Below are 14669 nucleotides of genomic sequence, written 5' to 3'. Positions count from 1 at the left end.
CTTAGGTTTGGAGTAATCCAGTAATGATGTCGATAATGTAAATATAATTATAAAAACTGTGACTTTAAAAATAATTCACAGGCAAAGTTATCAGTTATCAGTAAGGACGAGAGCGAGCAGGACAAGCTGTTCCTCCTTCAGCTGCCAGGCTGTTAATCCAATGACAAAAATAAAGCTGGACAGAGCGACTGCTTTAACTTTCACTGTCCAAAACTGAAGACAAAGTGCTGGGAGCTGCCAGGAAAATGCCAAAAGGCTCAGCCCTCGTCAGGCAAGGTGGTCACTATTTTTTGGCCGATTTAACTTTTCAATCACTTACAGACCCGGTTCTAAGAACGTCAAACCTGACGCCCTGTCCAGACTTTGGTCCAGCTCTGAACCCTCTAACAAGGAGGAACCTATCATTCCATCTATCATGTTCGTCTGCGCCCTCACCTGGGCCATCAAAAGTGAGATCGCCAAAGCCCAACAGACGGATCCGGATCCTGGCGGAGGACCTCCAGGCAAGATGTATGTCCCCAAAGCAGTTAGAGGTAGAGTTTTGAACTGGCTTCATGCCAACCAGTTTTCATGTCATCCAGGCATTAATCGCATAGTGAGTTTGACCACCAGATACTTTCTACAATTGAAATAAACCCAAAGCCATTTTTTAAATAAAGTTTCATATACCATGGGGAACATCATGGCGTAAGCTGAAATGTTCCGCTTGTGATAGCAAATCTGTTGGGTCTTATCTTGACATTCAGACGACAATTCTGAGTGCCACACACCCAGACAGGACACGTTAAAAAAAAAAAGATCTGCAGGTCAGAGCTGTGCAAGACTCTCAAAACCAGAATCACTGCATCTCTAGTAATAATCTATTTATTACAATAAACAGCAGGTAAATATGCAGGAATTTAATTTGTTGTAACAAATCAGTGAATAAACTGTTTTTGTCATTCCAAGACTAATGCTTGTATTAATAGTTTTTACTATTTATATGGTATTTTTTTATTATTATGTGTCCTTCATTCAACAGCAACATTTAAAAATAAAACAAAAACCACAAGAAAATAAAATTAAAGCTAAAAACAGTATTTCAATTTTGAAAAATTACTGTATTTTCATAACTGTATTATCCTATATCAATGTTTTTCTGGTAAGGCAGCTGTAGAAATTACCCCGTTTTTATGTTTGTTTGTTTTTTGTTTGTTTGTTTATTTTAAGCATTATTCTAAAATTAAAGAACTCAATGTTTTGTTTAAGGCAAGGAACTTCAAAAACACACTTTTAATTTCAAATAATTCAGAACTTGACTTTATAAATGTGCTGCTCTGAAATGACTGTAATTATGGGAAAATACCTGAACAAAAGAATGCTTAAAAACCTAATTATTACTTTTTTTCTTTCTTATGAATGCTTGTGTTGTTGCTCTGCTGAAGCCAGTTTATTTCTAATAAACGTCAACCCCCTCCAAGCTTTTATTTTTCATTTGGGGAATTATGTAAATATATTTGCTAGTCTTGTTTGAAATGTTGACAACTTGCCCAGTCAAAGGTCTTAGTGTTACAGAAGAGATGAGGAGAACAGGGCACACAGCCATGTGTTAACTGGGAGTGGGGGATGGGGGGTCTGCAGGAGACGATGGACAAAGAAAAGCTCTCAATTCTTTTTCATTTCGATTTGGTTGTCCAGTTGTGCTCCTTTTTCTTCTATACAATTCTGAACCTTTTTATAAAACTCATTATTAAGCAGTGGTGTATGTGTGGGGAATGTGGGGGGGGCGAAGCTGGAATAGAGGTCCCCCTCACCCCACACTCCACCTCCTTATCTCAGGCCGACAGTTGTCAGGAATCCTGAGCAGAGGCCTGAGAGGCAAGCAGGCAGGCCTGGGGGGTACGGATCAAAGAGACAAAGCAACTCTGATCCCCCTACACCAAAGCCCACTCTATCCTTACTCTGGCTTTCTGTATCTCACAGCCCAACATCAAACAGGGAGCCTGAGAGCTGCACCGTTTCAAGCTAAATCAAAACCAGGGAGGAAATGGAAGAAAAAAACAGGAAATGTGCTCTTCTTTCCTCATGAGGAGTGCTGATTGGTTAGAATCACAGATGAGGTAAAGGTTTCATCTTTACTTGCAGATCAGTGAGGTGGCTAAAATACAGGACTGAACTCCTTTAATGTGTACTGAAAACATTTTTACTCAGTCCACCATTAGCAATGGTTTGAACCACTTTTATCCACTTTTTTGGTGGTCTAAACACAATCTGTCCAGATCTTGAATGAAGGACCTTCTGCTGAATTGACATGACCCCATACAAACAGTAGAACTACCTTAACATCTCAGGATAAAAGAAAAAAGTATCTGCTCAGCTGCTGGCTGATTAAAAATAATTAAACAGCAGTACTTGGGAAAATGCTGAAGATGCATATTTTTGTTTGTTTGTTTTGGGGGATTTTTTGGCCAAAAGGTTTATTGAATCCTTCTCAATATAAATGTTTATTTTGTCAGGATTTTATTAATCAGAATGGATTTCAGTATGTTGTATGGATGAGTTTCTAAACCAGCCATTGGTGGGGTACTTTCTGTGTACTTCTGGTGCTGGTCCCAAACCTGGATAAATTGAATGGATTGTATCAGGAAGGGCATCCAGCATAAAACCTGTGCCAAAACAAATATATTAATCACAACTACGACAGTCATACTGGATCCGTTAAGGCCCAGGTTAACAACAACTGCCTTTGGTGCTGTTAACCATCAGGGTGCCAGTGGTCTTTGACCAACTACTGTTTGTCAATGAGCATCGAGAAGGAGAGGAGGAAGGCATCTGAGGAGAGAGCAAGAGAAATAGAAAGGCAGCAGTGTGTAGTATGTGCACATTTCAAGGACCACTGTCACTGCGGTCTATACCAGCATATAGGTCTTTGTCATACTATCAGTAGGGATGCCTAGCAGTGCTACACTATATTGCCAAAAGTATTTGCTCACCTCCCTTCAGACACATATGAACTTGAGTGCCATCCCATTCTTAATCCATAGGATTTAATATGATGTTGGCCCACCTTTTCCAGCTATAACAGCTTCAACTGGAAGGCTTTCCACAAGGTTTAGGAGTGATTATGGGAATTTTTGACCATTCTTCATTGTAAGTGTGTGTGGTGTGAGTAGATGGGTTTAGTTTATGTACTGGATTTCATTTTCAAATACTAATCTAATAGTTGGAAAGTAATTGAATTTACCTGAATTAAATTGAATTTAATTAATTGCTTCTGAGGATGGAGATTATGTATTTTCATTGGAGATTTTCACCCATCATTTGCAGCTAGACCCCTCTCCAGCTTCTTGTCTTGTTGCGTAGATTACTGTAGCTAATTCTGCCTTTGGCTGCTGTTTCTTAGTTGGTCTTAAAATTAAATAATAGTCTATTTTTTAATGTTGTAAAATAGAAAAATTTAAATAAAACATATTTTGTACACTTTCTGCTTTGTCATTTGAAGCCAGACGTACCTGGGTACTTTTAATAGGGAGACCCTAGACTATCTAACATTGTTTGAGAGGTCTACCAGTTGGCTTTAGGGTCACACCCTCATGTCACATAAGCAAACAGTAAATCAGTCCTAACATAATGTCCTGTACCGTATCAGTGTCACATGATTAGGGGACGAAGAACTGTGACACTGATGCTTCTGTGTTTTACGTCTGCAGTGTTTCTCTCCTGACTCATGCTGTCTGATGGCAGACAGACCATCGTGCACCACTGAAAACACTCGCCAGCACATTTTACAATTTGCCTTGTAATCATCTCCACTGATGCAGTCCAGCCAAGGATGTGCCTCTTCCCACTCACGTCAGTACTTGAGCAAATGTTTTTGCTTTTGAGGATGCAGTGGAATATCAGGTGTGGTGGTCATTTTTAAAAGGCCCGGGTTTGATGAGCAGCGCAGGTGTGCAGTGTCTGTCTCTAGGTAAATGTGACGACAGCCAGGTACACAGAGGAACGGAGCTGGGGGAGATTGCTCATTATTGCTCATCGTTAGACTTTTGTGTTGATGTGTGTGGGACAGACATGTGTATTGGACATTTATGAAAATACAGAACAAATCACCAACATTTAATTGCCAAATAAAGGACGATTCCATATTTCACGGGATGGGTGGCAACCCTAACCAGCAGTAGGTTAACGACCTGAACATCTTCACTAGATTTGATCAGGATTTCGCCCCTCCTCCAGTCAAGTGCTCTATGCCGCAGCCATTCCCCTTCCCCATCTTTACCCCTTCTCTATACTCCTCTACTCAAAGCCGACCCAACTTCACAGCTAACTGGCCCAACTGTAGGGATCTGGAGTTTTAGCCCCGCCTTGGGGCGGCTCCTCTAGCTCTTGGTTTCACAGGTGATCCAGATCTGGATAATGAAGACTGTCAGTACTTAAGCCTCCAGCTGAGACCAGACCTTCGGTGGAGCATCGAACCTCCTGGGTTAGATTCTCAGCCACAGTTTCTAACCTAAATTGGTTGTTTGTTGACTACGTTCTCTGTGCACCTTGATCTTAGGTTCTTGCCACGTTACGGAACTACAAGCTTCACGGATACTTACCTTGGACATCTGGATACTCACCTGGACAGGATTACTGGCTTGTCGACTCCTGGATCACCTAAACACCTCCGTCATCTTCTCCACGCCGCTGGACACCTCCTGGACCTGTAAGAGCAAAAGAACATTAATTAAGCCACCTTGCAGTGCTCGGCTGATTGTAGGATTGGTACCCGAGACTCACCCTGTTCCTCTTGCTTTCCAGATCATTCCACGAAGAACGCACTGTAGATAATTGTCACCTGTAAATAAATACACTTACCTTCAGCTTTTGTCTCTGTGTCTGGTTTTGGTCTCGCTCTTGGACAATTTACCCCTGCGTTCATGTCACCAACCCATCCATTCACACTTCCAAGCACACAACTCCCTGCCCCAGCTCGGCTTTTACTGCAGATCAGGTGAGGAATTAGCTTGGCGAGATCAAGACGAGGAAGGCTGATTCCAATTTGTTTCAATTCAGGTTCCGAACGATTCTCAATTGCTCCTGCACACTGTCCATAGTTGCACATATACTTCCTGTGGATTCTTCTTCACTGTTGTTTTGTGGTTTCTTCTTCTTCTGGCTATCGATACTAAGAATCAAAATTTAAAAATTTGAATGATTCCAGGAAAATCATAATGTTAGGCCCAGTTCCAATTGATTCTCGAGACTCAATGCAAAACCATACCTGTGGGTTCACCTGAACAACAAACTGGACTGGACTCACAACATTGCTGCACTTTATGGAAAAAGGCCAGATCACACTCTATGTGCTTATAAGACTCAGGTCCTTTCGAGTCCAGAGGGAAATCCTAAAAACATTTACAAACCTTTTGAGTCTCTCAACAGGAAGGTCTGTTCTGTCGTGGGGTGTCCTCTGGACTTATTAGGGGTAGTGGAAGAGAGAAGGGTGAGGTTCAAACTCTCATCTATGTTGATGGGTGACTCCGACCCCTGAAGGGCACTCTGAAGGCACTGAAGAGCTCTTTCAGCAAGAGACTGCCCCGCCTACAGTGCACGAAGGAGGCATTGTGGAGCTCCTTCATTCCTGTGGCTGTCCCAGCCCCTGCGCAAAGGCCTCACATGGTGTCACGTTGAGTGCACCTCCCAATTTTTGTAACTTGGCACAGAACGCGCACACCATGCTCCATTTAAAATGGATGATTTTGGTGCTCTAGCAGATCAGCATTTATATGATCCCTCTATGAGAAATGACAAAGATAATCATACGACTCAAGGAGATTACTGCTGCAGCCGGTAAAGAGGAGTGTTTATAGACCACAGAGGGAAGTAATGTTGGTCCTATGATGGGTAAATCACAACTAATAATACAGTACAGTAAACTATCCTAATAATGTAATTTATATACTCAACATTTCTTTCAAAGCAAATAAATCAATGAAAGTCAAACTGAATGCTTTAAGTTTAAACGTCCTCTCTCTATCACAGCCAGGAACACAACAGCTCTTCCTCCTGAATACGTGCAGCCATATTTGTAGTAGGGTTTCCCCCAGTGTATTATAAGCCTGGTGGCTCGCCAGGCTTATATTACACTAAACTTTGTAATATACTATATTATTATATATATAATATATTTAATAATATACTTATTATAATATACTTATAATATAATATACTCTCAAGGAATGCTAGGCTTTGATTTTTGGCTGATATTTGCTTTGATCAAAAAGCAAATAAATCAAAAGAACCCAGTGTTTTAGTCTACCATCTTACTTTAAGATTCTTTACGGGACAAACAGGTTCAGTGTCTCGGAATGAGTCATCCAATAGGTCTTACCTGTGAAGCGAGTCCGCTGCTAACAGGGTTGACAGGATTGGTTAGTGCAACAGAGTTCATGAAGGTGTCAGAGTAGCTGGAGAATCCGTGGCGGTTTGAGGAAAGACCACAGGCAGAACTGCTGTCGGGACTCTGGTGAATTGTAGATGGAGGTAATGGCTGTGGACGATGAACTGCCCCTCCATTTTCTGACGAGGATATGAAACCAATAGTACATATATAAACAATAAATGTTACACTAAAAGCATCAATAAATAACTTGTATATTGCAGAGAACAAGTGGAAAAACTATCATCACCATATTTGTTGTTGGAAATGAGTTCAGGGAGTTATCAAAGGTATTTCAACCCCTTTTTAACTGAGCTTAGGTAAACTCTAGACTGATAGTTGTATTTTGGCACCTACACAAGAGCTTTTCTATGGCAGCCAACATCTGAGGCTACAGCCCCCAATGTCCAACTGTAAAACCAAAACTGTTGATAAATGACTAAAGAAATATGCATTTTCTGTGAAAATGCAGTGTGAATTCTGAATGACTTTGCAGAAACTTGCTGAAAAAGCTGAAACTGATTTTGGTAAAATTGAAAAAAAAATTAGAACAAATACTAAAATTAGCTAAATAAAAGCTACGACATAAAATTAGAAAAACAATAGATAGATGCCAAAATTAATATTGCAGTTTCAAGGAAACATAAGAGATGTTCCAGTGATGATTGGGGAAAAGTTGCATGTTTACACAGTAATCCTGTGCCCATTGAATCCACTGTAGTTTCTATGCAAGATTCCTCACTGGCACTGGCAATTTTTATATTTCAATGATATGTGCATGAACGTTAAAAGTTTCTTTCCTTGGTTAAAGACATGCAGGTGAGGCTGGGGAAAGACATTTCTCTTGTTGCAGCAGAGTGAAGCTGAGTCAGAATTAGGTTGGTAAAGGAGGATCTTTATTCAGTTTGTTTGGTTAAATAGTTTGAAATATTTTTAAAATGTCTGCAGATCATGATAATGTCATTGAAGCAACCTAACACTGACACAATAGTAAATGTAGAATTATAGTAGCATAGCATAATCTTCTAGCTCACTCTTGCATCCTGTCGCCATCTGAGGGAATCATTTCAGAGTTGAGCCCGATATAGCCTCATTGTTATAGGTGGTATAGGTCATGGAGAAAGTAGCAAGATTTATCACCCTATGTGACGAGGGTCTTCACTGGTTTCTGTCTTTTTTACTATGTGAATGCACACATTTGTTTTCATCATTTTTATTTTTCTGTACGCAATTCACAATCTAGCTACTTCTGCATAATTTGTACTATCATAGCCATTTATATATCATATAGTATTCAGCTCATCGAGGAGAAGGGTATTATACTTTTGGTTTTTGTAATTTATACTTTTCAGAATATTTAGATTATTATTTACAATATTTTTCCCATAGAATTTCATCAGTTTTTCTTCACTTCCTTCCAACACATTATTCTCTTTGAAATCTGTTTCATCTATTTGCTCTATTTCAGGATCAGTCAGGTTTATTTGGACAAGTATGCAATAAGACTCCAGACTCACTTGCTCTGGATTTTCTAAGCACTTATTGCACATGAACATATTGCAAGATTACAAAAATACTAGAAGATTATTAATGCTTCTCTAAGAGGAAAACTTATTCATATCTAAATGGTCTAAAAGACCTGTTATCACTGTATCAACTTTAATATTTCCTCTTAGATGAAAGTTTTGATCCAAGTTAAATAATAGACTTTAAAATATTCCCATTGATTTATTGATCACTGAACGGCTCTGTACCTAGTATACTAAAGACTTGTCATCAATATTAGAATCATTTTATCAACTGTTCTGTTAGCTAGAATTGCTTTTGATTATAGTCTTGATATTTTTAAAAGGTTTCCTCTTAGAGGAAAGTTCATTCATGTCCAAACGGTCTATTAGCTTACACATCACTGACCGACTTCAACATTTCATATTAAAGACCTGTTATTTATTATAGTTATACTTTTATTTTTGTATTTCTGTCTGTATTTCAAATGCCTCCTCTTAGAGGAAAGTTTATTCACCATTGACTAAAATTACCTGATTGATGTTTTTATTTCTGTATCTGATTCTGTTGTTGTTTTTTATCATGATTTCATTCAGATTATCTTAGCTACTATTTTGATCATCTTAGCTCATGTTTAGATATGTTTAGTTTCATGACTTTATTTAGATGATCTTATATTTCATTTAGATTATACTTCTTTCTGTATTTCTATATTTGGTTTTGATGTTTTTATCTGTATTTGATTCTGTTGTTGTTTCTGTGTTGTAAAGCACTTTGGATCGCCTTGCTGCTGAAGAGTGCTATATAAATAAATTTCACTTCACTTCACTGAACATATGTATGGAGAAAAACAGACATGTGTAAATATGAGTGGGCATAACCAGACATAAGGAGACAGTACATAAGAGAAAAGTAAACATAGACCATTATGACCTGTAAGTTAAGGTTTGTAGCCTACAGATACAGATACATTATTATTTGCTTAAGTGAATGTTTAATTACTGCATAATGGGTATGTTTTTGTTTTTACATACAGAAATCTTTAGCTCCTTTGTCATTTGCAGTCTGTTTTGGTTGTTCAGCCAAACCAAACTGTGATGGACTGGCAGAAGTCAGACTGGATGATGGCAGGGTAGAAATTTAGCAGTAGCTTCTTTGGCAGGACGAACTTCTTGAGCTACTGCAAGAAGTGCCCCCTCTGCTGGACTTTTCTGATGACTGTGTCTATGTTGGCTGACTATTTCAGGTCCTGGGTGGTAACCAGGAACCTGAATGTATCCATCATAGACACAGTCCTGTCATAGATGGTGATGGGGAACTAAGGTGACGGATTCCTCCTGTGGGCCAACTGTTCCATCTCTTCTAGATGATGATGATGACCATTGTGTCATCTGCCAACTTGAGGAGTTTGACAAATGGATTACTCGAGGTGTAGTCATTTGTGTAAAGGAAAAATACCAGTGGGGACAGGGCGCACCCCTGTGGGGCACCAGTATTGATGGTCCAGGTGCTTGATGATATTTTGCCCAGCCTCACCTGCTGTACATGTCTGTCAGAAATTCTGTGAGGATGGTGTTGAATGCCAAGCTAAAATCCACAATCAGGATTCTGGCATAAATCCCTGCAGCATCAAGATGTGGCAGATGTTGACTGTATCATCCCCTGACCTGTTTGCCCGGTAAGCAAGCTGCAGGGACCCAGTGGGACCCCTTTTTCTTTTTTGGCTTCTTTTGCTAATTTTAGCTTTAAGTTAACGTTTTTCTACTTTTAACTTTTAGCTACGGTTATGCTACTTTTAGCTGGCCTCTTGCTACTTTTAGCTAATTTAAGCTTCTACTGTAGCTAAAAGTAGCAAAACACTACTTGTGATGTGCAGGTAGCTAAAACACTTTTAGCTAGGATTGTGCTGATTAAACTGCTGTCTTGCTACCTTTATCTTTTATCTAGCCTTTAGCTAGTTTTAGCTTTTAGTTAGTTTTTAGCTACTTGTAACTTCCATCTAGCATTTTGTTACTTAGCCAACATTTAGCTACACTTTGCTTTCTGTAAGACTTTAGCTACTTTTACCTTCTAACTAACATTTTGCTACTTCTAGATTTTATTTAGCCTTTCCCTACTTTTAGCTGGTGTTTGGTCATTTCAGTTTTTAGCCTTTAGCTAGCCTTGTGCTACATTTATCTTACAGCTAAATTTTTGCAACTTTTAGCTTTCAGCTAACCTTTGGCTACTGTTAGCTTTTAGCTAGTGTCTACCTAGTGTTTATACAAGAGTCTATTGTTTTTAGCTTCTAGCTAGCTCTTAGCTTCTACCTAGTTGGCTTTTTAAGCTCCTAGGTTGCATTTTCCTACTTTTACCCAACTTCATGAAGTTTCAGCCGTCATTTGGCAGTCAGCATTTACAGTTTCTTTTTTTTTCAAAATGCAAAATGAAATTTTACTAGTTATTAATTATTTGTTATTTGTAGCAAACAGCATTTGCATGACATTAATGAATAATGTCATGTGATAAAATGGACAGTAAATAATTTTTGGATGTGCCCACATTAAACTTTGTGTGGGTGTGCACTCGGTAAAACTGCTGTAAATCACTGCAGCTGTGTGTTTAAATGTACAGAATCAGTGTTAGACTGACCAACCTGAGATCAGTGAATTATTCTGATAACTGTGGGATTGTTCTATCGTGTAAGACTTGTGTTCTTTTCATTTTCAGTAAAGTATATCAACCCTGTGTTAGCATATTAGGACCACATGCTGGTGAATCCCTGCTGATTTGGAGGATAAGAAAAGCCTTTCCTCTTCAGGTGTTATATGTGATGAAAACAATGTGCTCTACCTTGAGACAGAGTCTGGTAGCTCATCTCTGAAAGCTGGTATGTTGAAAGTGCTGGAACCCCTGTGGGAGGAAATCCACTGGGCAGAAGGTGGTTTAGGGCTGCGAGCTGACTCGCTCCCGCTTGTTTTCTCCATCTGGCTCTTCGATTGCTAAACCATACCTTAAAATAAAGCAAAAAACAGAAATATGATTATGCCATAGGGGGCACTTTGTTCAGAAACAAAGATGGTGGGGTTGTCTTCCTCGGATAGTTTTAATATTACCTAATAATTTCACACTGATCTGTTTTAAAGTTCTTAAAATTGTCAGCTGGTGAAGGTGAAGCTACAAAAATGTTTTCACCTGTCTGTGTGGGCTTAATGTTTGTTATAGTCAAACAAAAGATAACGTTTATTGTGAATTAGAGAAAGTAGGTTGATTTTTATAGAGCAAGTGCCTGTGTTATCCTGGTTGACTGATACTATGTCAGGTCATTACAAATTTACAAAATGGTTTATTGCTTCCAGTAAGTGTCTCTCGGGTTAAGAAGATACTTTGTTTATGAAATCACACTGCATATTACTTTATCTTATATTAACTCTCCTGAAGCTCTTAAAAGAGAGAGAGATAGGGAGAGGTAGAGAAGCCCTTGTAACTTCGGGTCAATTTGGTTTCAAAATATTTGAAACTATTTGCAGCACAATCTGTCACTTTATGTTGTTTTCTGTCACTTTTCAGTTATGTCCCCATGGTCATATAGTGTGGAAATTCAGTTCAAAAATACTTTATTAATCCCAAAGGGAAATTAAATGTTGTTGTAGCTCATAATCCTGGTTTCATTAAAGAGTTGATGGCTGTGGGCAGAAAGGGTCTCTTGTAGCAGTCTGTCCCGATTTGTCCTCGGTCCTGGTGTCCTCAAAGAGCCCCACCAGGTGAGCCTCGCTGGCCTCGTGCGGAGCCATGACAGCTGAGCTCTGTAAGTGGAGGTCGGTCTAGAACTCCTGGGCGATATCCCGGATCACGTGCTGGAAGGGCAGCTTCTGGATGAGCAGCTCTGTAGACTTCTGGTATCGGTGGATCTCCCTGAGAGCCACGGTACCGGGCCTGTAGAGGTGAGGCTTCTTCACTCGGCTGGTAGTCGGGCGCTCCAGAGGGCAGCTTTGGTGGTGAGCTGCTTCCTGGGAGCTTTACCTCCGGTGGATTTACAGGCAGTCTGCTTGGTTCTGGCCATGACTGGACTTGAGGGTTCTTCATGTTCAACACTGAAGAGTAAAAGATGTTAATCAGCTCCTCCTGATTGTGAAAAAAAAGCCATCTTGTTGTCATGGTTACGCATCATAACAAAATGTCCAAAAGTAAAAGGCTTCAGTAAAAATCCTTCCAGCTGCACAGAGGAAATAATCATCCAAAAAAAGTGATTTACATCCAGAAAAAAAACAGGAACAAAGTTTTCAAAAGCAATATCTCAGAATGAATGGAACAGAGCTACTCCTACATGCAGCCACCTTGAGCACCGCAATTCTAGAATTCAAATTGACAACGTCTGAGAATGTACATTTGTGCAAATCTCTAATACTTGCAGCTCCCGGGTCAATTTGTCCTCTATTTCAACACAACTTTTTCTACAGAATAATAACCACTTGCAGGTAGAATAAAAACATTATACTCACACACTGTCATGTTCTTAAAAGTGATTAATATTATCAGATTGCCCCCCAGGTTCAATTATATTTAAACAGTCTTGTAATCTGAGAGTAAGACTGGTTGATTTTGATACCAAGAAACAGCCAGTGTCTAGTTCCAAGCTTCTTGACCAACCAATCAGTTTCTATTGCTGTGGTCATAGTGCACTACTCCCCTCCAGAGCCTAGCCACTTAAAACCACAACTAGATTGTTGCCGAAGTAAAGCCTGTTAAGCCTACCTCCACTCATCCGAGCCATCTCCTAAGTTCCACGTCATCTCCCCTGGGGGTCAAGCCACCATCATCTTGTTCTCGACCAGAGAGAGACCCCATGTTCCACCATACTAAAGCTGCATTCAAATCCACTGTCTGTGCTCTAGTTGCATCTGAGTCCCGCCAGACTACAATGCCTCTCAAATCTCCAAGAAGGTCCCACCAAACACTGATGTCACTCCATCGCCTTCAGCTTCAGAGAGGGTTGAGGGCAACACCTCTCCCATGCTTGTCATCGAACTCTATCCTCTTAGACTTGAAGACAAGCATGGGAGACGGTTGAGGACAACAGCTCTCCCATGCTTGTCTTTGAGTCTAAGAGGATAGAGTACGATGACTCTCCCACACCTGTCTTTGTGTTCACAAAGATCAAGCCTCTTCTGCCACATCTGTCTGGACATGCCCCAGGTTGTCTGCCAGAACTCTCACCAGTCTCAATGCTCCCTGGGCTGTACACATGCTGCACTCGGCCATGGTGCCCTGGCAGTTTTTTGTTTGTTGACGAGTCACGTCACCTTGGTCTTGTCTCTGATGCCCCTGCCCCAACCACCCTGCAGCTATTGCAGGAGCAAGTCAGAAGGCAGACAAGTGAACATTCTATCAATATTATAGAATGAGAAGGTAGATCAGTTTTATTCTTAGAAAAATGTATATGAGAAATAAAGATGAGAAATCTAGAAATTTGGCAATCTGACGACCAAGTCATGTATGTTTTACTGCCCAAAAAGATTTACTTTTTTTAAAAAAAACTATATTTATAAAATTATACATAAAATTCACATATTCCTAAGGATCAAGATATTTTAATACATTAATACTTTCAAAATGTATTTGCTAGTTTGTAGTACAGAATACATGAAAATAAATAAGCTTTAAATTTTATTTTAAAATATACAGTCTTGTTTTTATTATGTGTTTGTACTTTCAGCCTTTCAATCATGATCACACAAATGGTACCTTTGCCTGAAAAAGCTGGTTTTCAAGACTTTGTCATATTTAAAATTTAATTAATAAAACTCTAGGATCTTCAAATAAAATATTGAGACAAGTGGTTCTCTTTTAAAATATGCAAAAGTATAAATATTTTCTTCAACAGTGAACCATCTTTGAGGGCAAGAACTGAACAGAAGAAAGTTCACAGAGAATTCTTGCCCATTTAAAGGGGTTGATTTTGTTTGCTTTATTATTTTTTACTATCTTATTTTTTGTTTTAATGTGATTTTGCCATGAAATTAAATAGAAAGGTAATTTGTCAGTTTGTAGGTCTGATTAAAATGATTTTACACATAAACCAACATGTTTCCTTGACTTTCCACAACTTTCCTATTTCCTCTTTCCCCTCATGGTATTTCTCTCTTCCTGAGCTTCTTGTGTTCTTTCTTCCTGATGTTATTGTTGCTTCAGATTACTACATCTATCACCACTACCTGTTTCTTTAGTTTGTCGACTACTACACTGTCCGGTTGGTTAGCCATCACCTGTTTGTCAGTCTGGAATTGGAAGTCCCACAGTATCTTAGCCCTGCCATTTTTCACCATCCTTGATGGAGTGAAAGCACTGGCGGCGCCAGGGGGGCGCTAGGGGGTGCTATAGCCCCCCCTGGAAAAGTCATAGCACCCCCGTAGCACCCCCAAGCAAAGGCATACCGGGGTATGTGTGGGACATGTCCCCCACTTCCCTTATGTATGCCCTATATCCCCCGCACTTTTTCCAGCCGTTGCAATTGTTTAATTCGTTGTTAACATGTGGGGATGTGTTTTTCCGAGCCGTCTTTAAACGCACCATGAGCGCTGCGTGCGTACACAAGGTGGATCGGGAGACTTGCTGCTTCCCATTGTTGCATGGTGCATCAGAAATATGTTCAGCAAACTAGCCAGAGCCAATAAGAGGCAAAAAACTTTGCAAAGTTTTTTGCAAACAAACCGTGTAAGTTGAGTAATGGTGTTCCATGCTGATAATGTTAGCTAAATGATGATCAATGTCAATATATAAT

At 39.7% G+C, this 14669-nt stretch overlaps 1 protein-coding gene across 2 annotated transcripts in view; it reads right to left on the bottom strand.

The window, feature by feature from the left end:
• The window catches only part of LOC108250354 (paired box protein Pax-7), a 62315-nt gene that overhangs the window by 19556 nt on the left and 28090 nt on the right, over window positions 1-14669 (bottom strand). For both annotated transcript variants that reach the window (XM_017440199.3, XM_017440197.3), the window contains exons 6-7: window positions 10742-10901; window positions 6356-6543 (exon numbers count right to left, since the gene is read on the bottom strand). In XM_017440199.3, the coding sequence (XP_017295688.1) occupies window positions 6356-6543; window positions 10742-10901 (348 nt within the window). The remainder of the gene's footprint in view (window positions 1-6355; window positions 6544-10741; window positions 10902-14669) is intronic.

This window comes from Kryptolebias marmoratus, linkage group LG8 (assembly GCF_001649575.2).
Source record: "Kryptolebias marmoratus isolate JLee-2015 linkage group LG8, ASM164957v2, whole genome shotgun sequence".
Lineage (NCBI taxonomy): Eukaryota > Metazoa > Chordata > Actinopteri > Cyprinodontiformes > Rivulidae > Kryptolebias > Kryptolebias marmoratus.
Note: the sequence above shows the minus strand (reverse complement) of the source record. Positions and strands in the feature narration are given on the sequence as shown.